General features: G+C 43.5%; 1 protein-coding gene across 1 annotated transcript; it reads right to left on the minus strand.

Moving 5' to 3' along the window:
• Window positions 1–2231: 2231 nt before the first annotated feature.
• ADAT2 (adenosine deaminase tRNA specific 2) lies at window positions 2232–17345 on the minus strand (the record flags this gene model as incomplete). Its single annotated transcript, XM_080941956.1, has 6 exons — window positions 2232–3032; window positions 3153–3225; window positions 5644–5750; window positions 7191–7341; window positions 14895–14999; window positions 17250–17345. The coding sequence occupies 6 exons, from the start codon at window positions 17343–17345 to the stop codon at window positions 2989–2991; spliced, it is 576 nt and encodes a 191-aa protein (XP_080798082.1). The 3' UTR covers window positions 2232–2988.
• Window position 17346: the final 1 nt, after the last annotated feature.

Genomic DNA, 17346 nt, shown 5'->3' on the forward strand with positions numbered 1-17346 from the left:
GCCAACGGCGAACCCCTAGTCTACAATATCGATCCGGAGCGATTTTTCCACAGGAAACTATGCCTGCGTGCAAAAGCTCTGTCTGTGACCGGAAAGAGAATTTCAACTGTGGTGAACGGAAATTAAGCCATTCCGCCCTGCTTAGGAACCAGGCGATGCTCCTTAGCCGTCTGCTAAAACCGAAAGGAGAAAGCATGCACGCTGCCTCATTTCCTGGTATTATCTCTCAGCTTCCTAAGAAGTTCTTGTCTCTCGGACAAAACGGCTACACATTAGTTCTAGTTCAGTGCTTTTACCTTTATCGTCATCATCATCGTCATCATCATCATCATCATCATCATTATTTTTCCCCTAAATTCACATTCAAAGATTTATCATGAGCCCACTGGTCCTAAGACAGCCAGAACAATCTGGTGGTACCCTACAAGAACAAGACCCTAGGCTGTTCCAAGTGCACATAATTCCCCCAAAATGGTATGAAGTCAGCAAATATAATGATGTCTTCTTGCAGGAGAGCACAGGAGCCAGGAGTGAGTTATGACCAACTACAAAAAGGAACACACTAGTCAAGGCACTAAAACTTAATGAGAAGACAACCTTTCCAGTAGATAAAACCGAAGAGAAGGTGCACAGGCCATTATTGTAAATTTAAAATCCTGCGGACTCTTCGCTCATAAAACTTCTGAAGTGCTGTTAAACACACACACACACACACACACACACACACACACACACACACACACACAAACCACACAATTATAAATCCTCTGAAGCATGTAACTGTGATTAGCTGCTCTCCCAGGCAATATAAAAATACTACCACCACAATCACATTCCAGCCTGTAATGTAATTCAAAACAAACAAGTCGGAGACAGCACTCAAAGGGGGCAGAGTCAACAAACACAGCCGGTTCGCATCTAGGACCTGAAGACGCTGAAGAAACTGAGGCTGCGCTGCCGCTGGCCTTGCGGTGGAACAGCGAGGCCCCCTTCTGGGCAGAGGCGCACACTGCGCCAAGGGCAGCGCGGAAAAGCCGCACCTTGCTCCGGTGAACCCTGATCAGAGATTTTATTGTGAGGTCAAATTTCTAGATACTCAATTTATCACCCGCATTTGAAAAGAGTAATAGCTTTGTTGTTTCGGATTTCAATGGATCATTTTATTCAATCTTGAAACCATCGCCATTCCTGCATTCTTATTCCAAAAAGCAACTGGTTGCAATTGGGGAGATGGTGGGGGTGGGGTTCCCTCCGTAGCCCAGGCCTTGAATTCATGATTCTCTTGCTTCGACCTCCCCAGTAGTGGGGCTACCGTGTGCACCATTATGCCGGGCAGCAACCGTCATCCCCCAGTTACATAACAGGCAATTTTCATTTCTATCTCTGAAGAATATAAGAACTTTGATTTGAGAGTATACGGTCTTGGTTTGGTTCCAGGGAAGAAATGGAAGTTAAAGGGATAGTTGCCCCATTATTAGGAACTATCCCCCTTTCAATTTTCTCCTTTGGAAATTTCAAGTGTGCATGCATGTGAATAGTGGAATTTTGTACCCATGTTAAGTATACACAGAGTCCAGAAGAGGGTACTGGTTCCTTCTGGAACTGGAATTACAGGTTGCAAATTGCCCAGAGGTGGTGCTGGAAACCAAACTTGTATCCTCTGGAAAAGCAGTATATATTCTTAAACCCTGAGCCATCCATCCAACACCCACAATATAAAGACTATTCCTCTTGAAAGAAGGCATGAATAAAAACTTTATTGTAGCAATACGCTATAATTTTATTTAAAAAAAAATACTCAGACACTTGCTCTTAAAGTGCCTGTTTTATCTAAATACTTTAAAAAAAATGTTCCAGGGTTGGGGAGGTATCTCAGTCAGTCAAGTGCAGGAGGACCTGAGTTCAGTCTCCAAAATTCACATTTAAAAGGGAAGGGAGGGAAGGTGGGCGTGGTGGTGCGTGCCTGTAATTCCTGCACTCTCACAGGTAGAGAACCCTGGGCATTCCTGGCCAACCTACCTAGCTGAATGGTAAATTTCAAGAAATCTCTTTAAGAAAAAAAAAAAAAAAAGCAGGAAGGAATGGCACCGAATCTAAGAAACAGCACCCGAGAGTCTCCTCCCCCTCCCTCTTCCCCTCCCCCTCCACACACATGGTCATATAGATGAAGTCAATACAAATCAGGACAAGCCCAGGTACCGGTGCCCTGGAGGAGTCCAGTGCAGGACGGGGTCCGAATGCACTCAGTAAAATATCTTTCTTTCTTCTACTTCCTGTTTTGATCTTGACTGACCTTCCAACAATCTCCCTTTTCTTGGGGGCGGGGGGCACAAGTATGTGTATGGTATCATGTGTCAGACTTGTTGGGAGGGGTGCGTGTGGCCATGTGACGTCTAGGGTTGACACCGGGGTTCCTCCTAGATCACTCTTCACATTGCTCATTGAGGAAGTATCTCTCTTTTGACCCCAGAGCTCACCAATGAGGGCTAGTCTAACTAGTTAGCTCGCTTTGGTATCTCAGAAGCCCATCTCTGTTTTCCAAGCACTGGAGTTACAGGCAGGCCACCAAGTCCACCTGGCCTCGACGGGGACCCAATCCTCATGGTTGCATGGCAAGCATTGTGCCACTCGGCCATCTCCACAGCCACAAAGAGCATCATTAAGCCGGGGCTAAAGCTGTGGGTGAAGGGTGAATGGTTGCTGATCTCTGGGACCTCAAACCTCAATACCTCCCCCCTTCCTGGAAACATTCTTTCAGCTTAGTGAAAGAGCTATCAGCTGTTTACAATGTCAGACTTTTTTTTTTTTTTTTTTTTTTTTTTTTTTTTTTTTTTTTAAGGGCTAATTTGTTCCTTTAAGAGAACAAATGAGGAGACACCATTTTAACACACAGTGATAACATAAAAATGCGACCAGCGATGCCAGCAGCTCTCAGTCAGGAATTCTGTCCAGGTCCCCAAAGGTACTAGGTCTTTGATCATTACAGCATCAGGATTTCTGACAATCCTTTTTCCGAACTTTTGATTTTGGTGCTGAAAGAAAGAAAGAAAGGAAGGAAGAAAAAAGTCAGGGAAGTAGAAATCGGGGGATACCAAACTTCGTTTGCACCTGAGTTGTTTCTAGGCAGAACACTGCACTGGGAGAAAACTCACCATTTGGGTTTTCCTGTTTGTAAAAGGTCTTCAGGAGCTCCACAGCCTCCTCAGCTCGATACCCAGGAATGCACTGATGGGGGGAGGAACATGAGGAACGTCAGCCATGACTGGATGTGGGTGACATGTCCCACCGACAGTGTTCGTACACAGTTACAGCAACATAAATGGACTCCACACAATGTTCGTTACTTGACACAAATAAAGCATGAAGAAGGACAAACATTTCCAAAAGAACGGGCACCCAGCCTTAACCAAACATCTCCATCACTCACTACTGCGGGAGGGACTTGAACCCTCTGAGGTATGCGACTGGGCGTCAGAAAGGTGCTGTAAAGATTAGATGAGATGCCCATATTTTTACCCACTATGTTTCTCCAAGCATGGGATGTTATATACCTGGGGCTGGTAAACTATTTTTAGTGGAACAGATCCTGCCCACAGCTAAGAAAGACAAGCTAGTGTAGGGTAAAAGGGCCAAAGCTAAAACACCCTGGCCATCACTTGACCCTAAGCCCAAGATCAGGGCCAAGAAATGGAATCCTACCAACTGCTGAGTATGAAAACCATGAACAGAAAAAACCAGCAATCCTCAGCTTGCCACAAAAACCCACCAATCCTTGAGTTCACCCCAAGGTCAGGACTTGAAATCCCAGGAATCCTCACCCTGAAACTCCACCTTGGAAAACCCTGCCCCTCCCCACAAGAAACAACATAAACCCTGCCTTCTGCTTAGGCAGCCACCCTCCTGGGTTTTCCTGTGTTGTGTGAAGTGATTTTGTAGAATTCCTTCGCTCCTCATTGCCAGAGCAGGGCTGTAACAAAATTGCTGGGAAAAGTATCCCCTGGTTGGGTAGAACTGTTACACTTGCTCTGGGGAAACACCTCTCCACCCCCATCCCCACCCCCACCAGCAGGGGCTGAATTTCTGTAAGGGAAGCCTTTCCCTTGGGAGCTATAATACTTAAAGCTAGCTAAGCAATTTTTTTTTTTAACTTTTAAGAGTATAAAATAGCATGGGGTAAAAATATTTAGTACCTGGTCCTTTAGAGGGGAAAAAAAATGTTTTCTCAAGTTTTGCTATGCAGGATTTAAGGAAGCTGTTGAACTTGGCTTTGCTCTGGTCTCTGGCCAGAAGAGATGAAAACTTGTGAACGAGCAAATACAAAGAGAGCTGTGGGGAACAATGAATGAAGTTCAACTGGAACAGAGGCAAGGAAGCTTACTTCCAGGAGAGCGGGGAGAAGGATGGGCTCTGTGTGTGTGTGTGTGTGTGTGTGTGTGTGTTTGTGTGTGCGCGCTCTCGAACAAGCTTGCAGGCTGAAGGGCTTGGTAGTGCAGGGGAAAGAAATTAAGGACATATGAGACACGGCCAACTGCTGGGGGATTTTAGCAGTCATCTGGAGAGCCTGGAAAGCTCTAACTCATCCTGCTGAAGTTTGGAAACAAACGTCCCTCAGAGTGGTGCCTAGCCAAGCACCTGCGGACAGGAGAGCGAGAGCGGGGCCAGCCTGCAGGGGCGGTGCTGAGAAGGAAGCTTCCTGAGGCCTCAGTCGGCTCCAGCCTGGAATCATCCCCCACGGCAACAGTAATCTTCCCCAACAACAACAACCAAAGGAAGAAAACACGGCATCCAGAAGCTGAGCCTACGAAGGCTTTAAAGGGTTAGAACATAATTTGGCATTAAACTATGGAGCTCATTTCCACTGAGCCATCATGGCCGTGTAAAGGAACTGTAAACGAACTTCTCTGGTGGAATAGAGGACCACACTGAAGCACTTGACACAACTGTTTGGGCTTTCATGTCAGGAACATGTGTGTGTGTGTGTGTGTGTGTATGTGTGTGTACGCGCGCGCGTGCTCGAGCACGTGCATGCGAGCTTGAGTGTACGCACGCATGTATATGTCTAGCACCCTGAGTACAAGTTCAAGTGCTTGTTCTCACTGTGCACCTTACTGTGACAGACCCTCTTGTCGTTTGACACTAAGTATAGCGGGCCAGCTGGCCAGGACTCTTCTCATCTCTGCACCCCACCTCACCACTGGACCCCTGGGTAGCAGATACCCATAGCTGCATCTGGCAGTCAGTGGGATCTGGGGATCCAAATTCAGGTCCTCATACTGCTGAGCTGTCTCCTTAGCTCCCCACCCACACTTTAGATACTAATGCCCACCATGTCTGAAATCCAGGGATGAATCTTAGCTTTGTTCAGAAACTGAGGGATGACTTAGGTTTTTCTCATGAAGGAAGTACAGCATGAAGCCGTGATCTGTGACTCCATAATGTCTGGGTGGCTCTTAGAAATGAGTGGATAAATGAAGTTACTTTACAAGACATCTAATAATCAACCATACAACCAATCAATTGGTGAGTTCATCAAGAGATAGATAAACAGAAGAAAGGGGATGTGGAGGGAGGGGGAAAGGAAGAAGGAGCAGAGAGAGGGAGGGGAGGAGGGGGCGGGAAGGAGGTACAAGCAGATTATATTACCTGAAATGGTCTCCCAGTGTTGGGTAGGTCAGCAGAGGCAATGTCTAGGACGGAACCACAGCCACCAAAGCGTTCGTTCTGACAGCCATAGACGACCAGAGGGATTTATGGCACCGAATTAAGGTCCTGTGCCGGATGTGAAGAACCACGGCAAGAGCAGGTTGATACTAAGGACCTTAGAAAGCTCAGTCCAGACGTCAAAACAATTACAGGTCATGGTTTGTCTTTAAAATAATAAAATTCAGTTATACAAAAGAAGAGAGAGAGACTTTAGGTATGTAGAAATTAAAAACCTAGCAATTGAAGGTGGACAAGATGGCTTAGCTGCTAAGAGTATTAATATATAAAATCTGAAAAAAACTAAGTGTTTTTTTTTTTTTTGCTTAATATGCAAATCAATTTTCTGCTGTTTCCGAAACCATGTTTTCAGAATCATTGCAGAATTGGAAATTTAATTCAGGAATTGCACTTTTGAAAATACATAGTTTCATCCCAGGAGCCCATGGGGGAAGGAGAGAACTGACCCCTGAACGCTGGCATCTGGTTGCCACACAAATGTCATGGCATATCCATGCCCCTCAGAAGAAATAAACTTCGCTAACATGCCAGACTGGAAGCCTGGTGTGATGGCATGCGCCTATAATCCTGGCCCTGAGAGAGAGGATCGGGAGCTTCAGTCCGACCAGATCCTCAACACTGAAAAGAAAACCAGACAATAAAAGCAGAGGATAAGTGAGTTATGTAGCTGGCCTGTGTTTGACACGCATGTGCAAGGCTCTTGCTGCTATGAAACAAACAAGCAAACAAATAAACACAGTCTAGAGACGGACTGCACTCAGCATTTATGTTGCTTGGTCTATGCAAGATACAACCCAACTAAAAATCACTAACTAATCGCCATGTACAATGATAGTATCCGGAGACATTTTTACTTCTTATTTACCTTGGACTTAATGTCTCTCCTTTTCTTTTTCTTTATTTTTTTCTTTCTTATTTTCTTTCTTTCTTTCTTTCTTTCTTTCTTTCTTTCTTTCTTTCTTTCTTTCTTTCTTCCTTTTTGGACTTTATGATAGGTATTCATGGCAAAAGTGGATTAACTAAAAATACTTAAGTTATACAGAATCTGTCATATGAAGGCAAGACATATTCCTCAGAATGTTTCCTGTGCTCTACCTTGACTTGGATTTGTCCTGACAAAAGAGTTTAAGTAAGTTCTGAGCTTTTCTTCCCCTAGCTTAAGTATCCGATTCTTTCTCGGCTACCGATACAGAGAAGGAACAGGTAACGCTGCTGGGTGGGAACCACTTTCCCTGTCTCTGCCTCACCAGTACAGTGTGTTTCATAATGCCATCTCCACAAATTAAGGAACTGAAAACTGGGGAAGGCTATGACTCGGGGACGGAGCAGACGCAGTCTATGCGAGAGCCTGGGTTGGGACTCTCAACACTGAAAAGAAAAACAATTAAAAGAGAGCAATGGGTTGTGTATCCGGCCATTCTTGGCTCAGAGGCAAGGTAAAGGCAGGAAGCCGAGAAGCCAAAGGATACTCATAAGGCGCAGGGCAGCGGCACACATAATGCACGGCTCCACAGTAACGTATAACACGGTGTGTTCGAATACAGCGGAAGGGCTCTGTCCGTGTCGGTGACACCAACCTAGGACCTGGTCAATGGCCACCATTTCAGCATGCCGAGTAGCCTTCAGAGAGAGAAAGAGACTTGCATTGATAGTTTGTTTTGTACAGCTGGTGTCTTTGAAATATGCAAAATGTCAACTCAAAAGGCATTCCTACCATTTCTGACTGTATTAGAGCATGGCCTTCAGGACGCCCTTAGCCGTTTCCTGTGCAAATATCATGACTTTACCAACAGGGATGCCTAGTCCACTTACTACACAAACCTTACTATGTTTTTAGTGAAATTCTTGTGTGCCTTGGGAAAATTTGTTTTTCATTAAAATATTACAGAGGAGATAAGTCTCAAAAAACATATCTACCATTTCTAAATATTTTAATGGAAGATTGAAGTTTTCCTAAGTTTATGATCTAGTTTCAAATAGATTTCCACTGAGTTTCCTGGAATATCATTATGTTCGACTTATCACACATCAGATGTAAATAAGCACACACTTGGGATTTCAGATACTTCATGAGATGGTATATTACAGGAGAAATCACCCAACATATGCAACCAATTACACTGAAATTTGAATCCTGACAGTGATGTACTAATCATGGGTCTCAAGCAAACTTTGGATCCTCCATGTCCGAACTAAAATTTACTCTAGAATTAGCTCTTCTACAGCTCCACAGAGATCTGAGTCACACCAAGCATAGTGTGGCCTGATGCTATGTGGGTACTTTTCTTTCCTCTAATTAAAATGATTTTCATGCAGGGGTAGACAGAAAGCACAAAGGTTAAGAGTATTTGCTGCTCTTGCAGAGGACCAGCGTTCAGTTTTTATCACCCATACTGAGTGGTCCACAAGTGCCTTTAACTCAAGTGAATAGTTCCAGGAGATCCAACATCCTCTTCTACCTCTTCAGAGGCATGCAGTCACATGCATGTGCACGCGCGCACACACACACACACACACACACACACGTGCAGATAAAGTTTTCTACCTTGGATGTAAGTTTCTTAAGACACAGGATGTTTTAGGTTGACATGAAACATTCCATCTTGCAGAAAAGTTCTTTAAATTCAGGAAGCAAACAACTCAAAGGCTTCAGGAAGTCCCTAAAACCGACTAGATATACTAGATACCCCTCTGTCCTCAGGTGCATATAAGCAGTAAGGCTGATAAGAGATACATTTATATCAGCCATTCTGCTTGGAAGAGGCTCAGAATGCCTAAGGTACTTAAAAGAAATGGTCTCCAACTTGCTGATTTGCCTGCAAATTGTACAATAAACTTCAGGTTCCCAGGTTCCATACTGGGGCAAGCTTTTCTGTAAGTAACCCCAATAATCTTAACTGGTCCAGCACTGGATTTCAAGATCCCCATACTTCTGGTCTGTTGCTTCCTTATCCGAGGTGAGTAGACATTTGTTGACTCCTCTCCATAGTAGGTCACACAACAAATACACACAAGATAAATCAATCAATAAATCAATAAATCAATAAATAAATAAATAAATAAATAAACCTTTAAAATAACTTAATGCAAATTCCTAAACACATGTAATATACCAACAAACTAAGAAGATGTAGACAAATGCATAACAAGCAATGAAATTGAAATACTAATCAAAAGTATCCCACAAAGAAAAGCCCAGGACTAGATGGGCTCATGGTCAAATTCTACCCTACTTTTAAGGAAGAACTAATATCCATGTTTCTCAAACTGTTCCCCAAAATAAAAAAAAGGAAGGAACGTGACTGAACTCCTCCCCCAATGAAAGTCTTACCCTAGTAACAAAGCCACATGAGGGCAACAGCAAAGAAAGAAAATTGTAGAGCATCTTTCTTGACGAACTTAAATGTAAAAATCTCTCAATATTCTGACAAACCTAATGCAAGAATACAGTAGCTCCCACATCAATCAAATGGTTTCATTCCCAAAGTGCAAGGCTGCCTCAATAAATACAAGTCAATAAGTGCAATATGTACCATATAAATAATGGTAAAGGCATAAATAACACAATCATCTCAATAGATATGGAGAAGACATTGGACAAACTTCAATTCACTTTCATGATAAAAAGCCCTGAAGAAACTGAGAGTAGAGGGACCGTGATATAGTAACTGTCACATATGGCGAGCCTACAGGAAATAAACCAAACGAGGAAAAAACTTAAAATATTCCCTCCAACTCAAGGCATAAGACAGAAGTGACCAATTTCTGTACTTTTATTCAATGTGCTGCCCAAAGTCTTAACTAGATCAGTAGATCAAGAGAGGGAGAGAGAGAAGACACACAGGTCAGATAGGAAGACATAAAATGATCTCATTGTTGGTGACATGAGGATTCTGACAGAAAACCTCCACATCTGACATTTTCAGAAAGTGGCAGGATAGAAAAATCAGCACAGATAAAAACTGTTCATTTCCCATATATCATCAATAACAAACCTATCCAAGGAAGAAGTAAGGGGAAAAGCTCACCTTCATGATAGCTTTTTAAAAATATCTCAAAGTAAAACTCATAACAATGAAGTGAAGGAACTTAACACTACGGTGAGAACTTGTAAGACACTCAAGAGAGAAATCGAAGAAAACAGGAAACAGAAAGCCTGTCCACAGGCATGGATTAATACAGCAGAGATAGCTGAATTACCAAAAGCAATCTGCAAGTTCAGTGCAACCCCTATCAAAATTCTTTTTTTCATTATTTAGAGAATACCTTATTAGTTTTTGTAATCAAACCCAGGTAGATAAGACCTTACATATTTAATACAGTGTGTTACCCCTGTACAAATGGAAAATTAAGTTCAACATTTTTAGACCAATATGGCTGTTAGTTTCTGTACAATACCAACTCAACACAGTAAACTGGGACACTTTTTTTCCAAAGTTGACAGCACAGCAAAAGTTTCCAAGAATTCTGAGCCTGTGCTTGTGGGGTTGTGTGCTGTAACTGGGGCTGAAGTGCCTGAGGCAAGGCCACCAGAGGTTGTCCTGTAGACCCCAAATTAGTCAAGGAAAGCTGGGGTGCTGGTAAAGGTACTGTAACCATGCCACAGTTCACCTGCTGGACAGCACTTGGTGACTGGGCAGTGTTATAAAAATTTAACTGACCAGGCTGCTGTACTTGTCCTGAGTAAAGATTTGAGGCCTGAGTAAGATTTGCTCTTGCCTGCAGATGCTGTGTATCCATCAGCTGAGCACTTCCTGATCCTGATGTTCATATAGTATAAGGATGGACTGAGTATTTGAAGTCAAGACCTGGTTGTGCCTTGGCAAGTTCCTGGTGCTGGACCCCTGGAAAGCTGTAGATAGCTGTTTCAGAGAGGACTATGGAAGGCTGGGAAAGGCTGCTTTGCATAAAGGCTGGCTGCAATCTATATGGTTGAACTGAAGAACTGAATAGTCCCTGAGCCTGGGAAACAGCAAGCCCAGCCCCCAAACTCAGCTGGGCTTGAGGCTGTCCTTGCACTAGGGCCCCTCGATCCAGAAAGCCCGAGCCGTACAAACCGCCAAAGCACTTTAGCTACCTCCCTATCAAAATTCTAATAGCATTCTTTGCAAAACTAAAAAAAATCAATTCTAACCTTAATATGGAATTAAACACACACACACACACACACACACAAATCCTCTGAATAGTAAAAGCAATCTTAAACTGAACGAACAATTCTAGACAAATCCATTATAATAGCTGACCTCAGATTACACTACACAGCCATAATACAAACAGACGTATGGATCAGCGAGAGAGAATAGAGGACCCACAATGACTCCACATAGCTGTAACCACCTGATATTTGATAAGTATAAAAACATACACTGGAAAAAAGACAGCCTCTTCAAAAATGGTATCAAGAAAAATGGATATCTACATCTAGGAATAAAATTAAACACATTTCTCTCACCCTACACAAAAATCAATGCCAAATGGATCAAAGATATTAATATAAAATCTGAAATACTTTTTCCCCTAGAAGAAAATTGGAAACCACTTGAAAAGACAGATATAAACAAAAATTTTCTGAAAAAAAAAATTTCAATAGCAAATATAATTACGTTAGGAGCTTCTCTGCACAGCAAAGACAACTATATGCAGAATGAAGAGAGGGGTTACAGAATGGGAGAGAATCTTGGCCAGCTACACCTTGCTGTGAGACCCCATGATGAAGGCAAGTTATCTAAGAAAGCATTTAGCTGGGGCCTGGCTTGTAGTTTCAGATCATCATGGCAGTGAGCAAGGCAGCAGGCAGGCAGGCATGGTGCTAAAGCAGCAGCTGAGAGATTACATCCTGATCCACAGACAGACAGACAGACAGACAGACAAACAGAAACTGAGAGAGAGGAACACACAGAGAGACAGGGAGACAGAGACAGACAGACAGACAGACAGAGACAGAGACAGAAAGAAGACTAGGTCTGGTTGATCTTTTGAAACCTCAAAAATCCCCTCCTATTGACACACCTCCTCCAATGAGGACACACCTTCTAATCGTTCCTAAACAGTTCACCCACTCCGAACTAAGCCTTCAAATATATGACCCTATTGGGGCCATTTTTATACAAAGCACCACAAAGTACATGACACACTGTGTGAAGGTATGGGCACCCATTTGCATGCAGAGGTTAGGGGAGGGTGTCAGGTGCTTCATCACTTTCTGCCTAGTTTGTTTAACACAGAGTCTCTCACTGAACCTGGGGCATGCGCTGCAGCTACCCTAGATACCCTCCAGTCTAGCCTTCTCTCAGCTAAAAAAAGAAAAAGGGAGGAAGGGCAGCCGGTGGTGGCACACCTTTAATCCCAGCACTCAGGAGGCAGAGACAGGCAGAAGATCTCTGAGCTTGAGGCCAGCCCAGTCTATAAAGTGAGAACATGTTTCTTGGACAGCCATGGGTGCGCAGAGAAACCAACCAACCAACAGCAGAAAGAGGGCAACAGACTCCATGTGACAAGAAAACAGAAGGGGAAGAGCTGGGGAAGGAAGGGGCTGAAACGGCAGGCTAGGAGAAGAAGGCCGCCCAAAGAGTGTGTAGAAAAATCTCACCAAAAAATGTATTACTTTGCACACTGATTTTAAGAAGAAAACTAACGAACCCGTTTAAAATAGAAATAGGTGGATGCAACCCACAGATTCTGCTTTATAGTATCAGTGACAATAGCATTTGTCAACAACTCAGTCTGGGTCCAACTCTATACTAGCTAACTACATTTTCTATTTGATAAGAATCCTCCGCAAGCATGACACTGGGTGAGGGGAAGAGAAGGCACTCACTACCCTGGGACCTGCAGCACCATGAGAAAAGCACCAGCATTGGCCCACAATGCACTCTGATCGGTGTTGGCAAACAGGAAGAAGCCTGGGTGATTAAACCAGGGGACAGAAGGACTTTACACAAGAGGGTAACGTTCTGGCCCTGCTCCCATAAATCAAGAGAATTTAATACTAAAGATTCCTCCAACCAGAGCCTGTAAAGCTCAGATTTGGGACTCTTGACAGATGGAGTCCTTACAGCTCTCAATGAGGACCAGCTGAACTGAATTGCCTTTGCTGACTCACTCTTTTACTGTTAAAGAAACACACAGGAAGATGTCTTATTATGTATTAGAAATGCACAGGGAGACCGCACGGGGGTGTGTGTGTGTGTGTGTGTGTGTGTGTGTGTGTGTGTGTGTGTGAGAGAGAGAGAGAGAGAGAGAGAGAGAGAGAGAGAGAGAGAGAGAGAGAGAGAGAGAGCAGGGATCTTAGCCCAAAGCAGAATTCTGGTCTCCTCACTTGGGGCCCTTTCTATGCTGCAATCAAAGGGCAAACCTATGCAAGGCACAGGACGGTGGAATAACCCTGCTTAACTCCAAAGTGTCTAAGAAATGAAAATTACTGGGGAATCGGTCACTGGTTCTCACGTTAAACACGCTCTCTCAAACCACAGAGTACAAACTGGGTGTTGTGGCAGCTATTTAAAGCAGAACTGTTAGGTACCAATCAACACGTTCTGCAACTGCAGCACATGGCTGCCTTGAATGCTTTTACGTCATCATAACTGCCGGATGAATCTGGCTTGACATGAGTTTTGCTAAACATCATAGATGAACTCTCAAGGCCCCAGAGCCCCAGCGCCAACACTCAACTGTTCTCTGCTCTCAGAGCACAGAAGATCAAAGTCTCTGAGAACCGCACTGGTGTTGCTACCCTTTCGTCCGGTTGTACTTTAGAACCATAAAGTACACACCACACTTCCAGCTATTTCCACCTCCCAAATGTATCCACCCTGACACGCTGCTGGGAGGCCATTGTTAAGAAGCTTTCCAATCTCATCACGAAAACACCAGATTATTAAAGATTAGACACAGGTAGTTGAGAACAGCTCATCTTGGAGATCTTTATTTAAAAAAATATTTATTTATTTATTTATTTATTATTTTATATGAGTACACTGTAGCTGATCCCATTACAGGTGGTTGTGAGCCACCATATGATTACTAGGAATTGAACTCACGACCTCTGGAAGAGCAGTCAGTGCTCTTAACTCCTGAGCCATCTCTCCAGAGTGCCACCCCCCCTTAAAGATTTATTTATTATATATACAGTGTTCTGCCTGCATGGGTGCCTGCAGGTCAGAAGAGGGCACCAGGTCTCATTACAGACGGTTGGGAGCCACCATGTGGTTGCTGGGAATCGAACTCCGGACCTCTGGAAGAGTAGTCAGTGCTCTTAACCTCTGAGCCATCTCTCCAGCCCTCATCTTGGAGAACTTATTTGATTGGATATCCAAAAAAAGTTTTCTCTAATAAAATCCTTTTATGCTTCCCTTCCATCTGTACATCCAAGGCCTTTCTTCCCCACCCCCCTTAAACAAAACAAAACAAAACCACCTTAAAGAAACTGAAAGAAACATAGTATTAAATGGATCTGCTTTGCAAAGGTGAACATTCAGAATGAATGTTACCAGGTGCTCTCCTTTCTTCTGGGCTGCTGTTCTGATATAACAAAAGTCCTTCTTTTGTTTCACTCAAGTGTTAAAAGAAAACATGATGAAATTCCAAAGCTGTAACCACTTCTCAGCTTTTGGCTAAGATCACAAGTATAGAAATAGAAAATTGTCTACTGTAATGTTATAGTCCCATTTAAGGTTTCTGAAAATTTGATAGCTAAAAACCAAACAACAAAACCAAAAATCATTGTATCATTGTAACAATCAGTTTTTAAAAAAAATGTCATTTACACAGGAAGAAAAAAGATCTAGGGCTGGAGAGATGGTTCAGTAAGTAAGGTGCATTCAAGGAAAAAATGAGAATCCGGATTCAGACTCCCCAGAACCCATGGGAATAGCCAGATGTAGCCATAAATTCCCATAGACAGGAAAATGGGGGTCCCTAGGGTTCACTGGCGTTAGCAGAGCTGAACTGATAAGCTCCAGGTGCAGAGAGAGATACTATCTTACAACACAACTGGGAAGTGATGGAGAAAGACATCTTGACCTCAACCTGCAGCCCCCATAGGCATGCACACACTCCCACTAGCATGCGTGTGGACACACACACACACACACACACACACACACACACACACACATGCATGGCCCCACCATGGCCACAGTGTGTTTCTGTGTTCTCAGGGCTCCACTCACGTTTTTTGTTTGATTCACTTCATTTCTTCCCTTCCCCACAACTTCATTGTTATAGACCATAAGGCAGCCGACAGGAACTTCAGTATTCTCCAGTGCATCTTTGGCCTGAAACACAAAGTGGAAAAATCTGAGAGGTGATGTTCCATGCTCGGAAGGCTGTGGATGAAAGCAGACGCAGTGGGAACCGGGGTGCAGATAATGGCCTGAGCAAAGCGACAGGACTGCGCTTCTTCCGGCTCAAAGCTGGGTTCTCTGCTTGGTGTCTGTGTTGAGGAGAACTCAAGAATGTCTCCCTTCCTAGACCCTGCCTCATTTCCTCTCACTGGAAGCCCATGTACTCAATGCTGTCCGGCCAGTGTTCTCAAAATGCCAAGGTTACCCCTTCTCAGAGATGATACACATATTTACAAAGAGGTGGGAGAATATATAACGTGTGTAAATATTTGCCTATGATAGTTTCCCTTGATAAAAATCATACTTGATTCATTTAATTTTAGCTTCTCTAAGATCATAGATATGACCCCATGGAGTACCAATACCCTAAAAATGGTGAGACTTTCCCACAGCTTCTATTCTAAGAGATACAAAAAAGTTTAGGGATACTTTATGTAAAAATGGTACTTGAAAAATATATTGGAATTTTTTAAAAAACAAATATTCCTAAAAAATAAAATCTAAGATGCACGTTGTGCACACGCACAAGGCTTTCAGTGAGCCTGAATCCTGGAGCACTAGAAACCATGACTCGAGCAGCTTCAAACGTGCAGAAGAGAATCAAAGACTGGCTCAGGAAGATGGCTCAGCAGGATGCCCACCCCCAGAACCCACATGGAAAGAGGGAAACCTCTCTCCTCCCAAAATTGTCCTGAAATTTTCAGACATATGTGAGAGTGCGCACACTCACACATACACACATGCACACATGCACAGATAATAGCTTACTTTTAAACTCCCCGACCCAATAGGAAGCACATAGGTCAGGATACTGGTGAGTAGCTGAGCAAATGCAATGGCAGTTGAGAGAAAGTGACTCTCGAAGAACGCAGTCTGTGGGGAACGGCTTCCCAATACACATATACAAATGTGCACGCATTTCCAGCAAGTTCAAAACTTGAGGCTGAAAACCCACATCACTCTATCCTAACTCAGACTTTCCAGTGCCTCCCCCAAACTCTTCCAGTCAGTCCTTCCCCCTGTCCCAAATGCAAAAGAGTTGGGTCAGAATAGGTCTAACTGTGTAGATGGCTTTGAACGTAAGAAGTCAGCCTTCTTTGGAAGAGGTGATAGCTCTGCCACTGAAATGGCCACTCAACTCAAAAACTGAAGAACAAAGGCGCTCTCCTTCCCACCCCAGGCTCTGAGAAAGATGGGGGGAAAAAAAAGCATTATGCCATTTATCGAGGGTTGGGAGGATGGAAAGCATGGTTCTGTTTTCACAGGGACACAAATATATGAAGGGTGCTCACAAAATGTCAGCAGGGCTATCTCTGAGACCAATACTTTTAAGTAATTTTTTTACATAACTTGTTAAGTATTCTAGACTTTAATTTCTTATGAAATGTCAACTATCATAATAACCATTAGACTAAAAAGTTGAACTATTTTAACTTTGTAAACAAATAAGCAAAACTAACCACCCTACATCAAAGGCTGGACTCAGTTTTAAGGCCTTTACAATGATTTAAACAAATTGGTGTATATTCCATGATGTTCACAGAATGAGAACCCAGCATCAGAAAGACTGTGTTTACATACATATCATACAAACTTCTATCCCTGCCACACATTAATATGGGCAATAAGCTTGAAAAAACATGTAAATACGACCAGAGCCCTCCAAAGCGAGCAATCCCTAAAGGGATCGCGAGAAGGAAATACAAGGGCAGAGAAAATATTGCAGAAAGAGTAAACACATCATCGGTGAGGACTGTACCGGGGGCACGTTTTGATATGACCCTCTTCCAGAAACATCAGCTTCCTTCCATTATATATGTTCAAGGGCGTCGGAAGCAAACCATAAAATAATGTGGCTATACGGATTTGAAAATATGTGTCCACGTGGGAAGAAAGGAAGGTAGGCAGGTAGGTAGCACATATCCCCAGGTGGCAGCTAAGGCTCCCTGTAATACATATTACAACACCAATCAGTTTCTGTATTTTCCCTCAACCCCGATTACTATGAGACAAAGCTAAAGAAAATCCCCTTAGAATAAGACAAGTTTTCTTCAGGGATTTTGAGAGCTGATAGCTAATGATGATGAGAAAGCGCGCCAGGCACATTTGCTCAACTACTCTGGTCAGGATGTGGCCGGGAGAAAGTTTGCACTCTCAGCATCCACCTGTCGGGTTCCTCACCATTCGCATCGCTTCCTCCATCCACTTTTCGGTCTCCTGTGCCGACACCACACACGAGCCGTCTGGAGCAGTAGTGGACTCCACTTTCTCCTCCATG

Source organism: Micromys minutus (genome assembly GCF_963924665.1).
Source record: "Micromys minutus genome assembly, chromosome: 30".
NCBI classification, from domain to species: domain Eukaryota; kingdom Metazoa; phylum Chordata; class Mammalia; order Rodentia; family Muridae; genus Micromys; species Micromys minutus.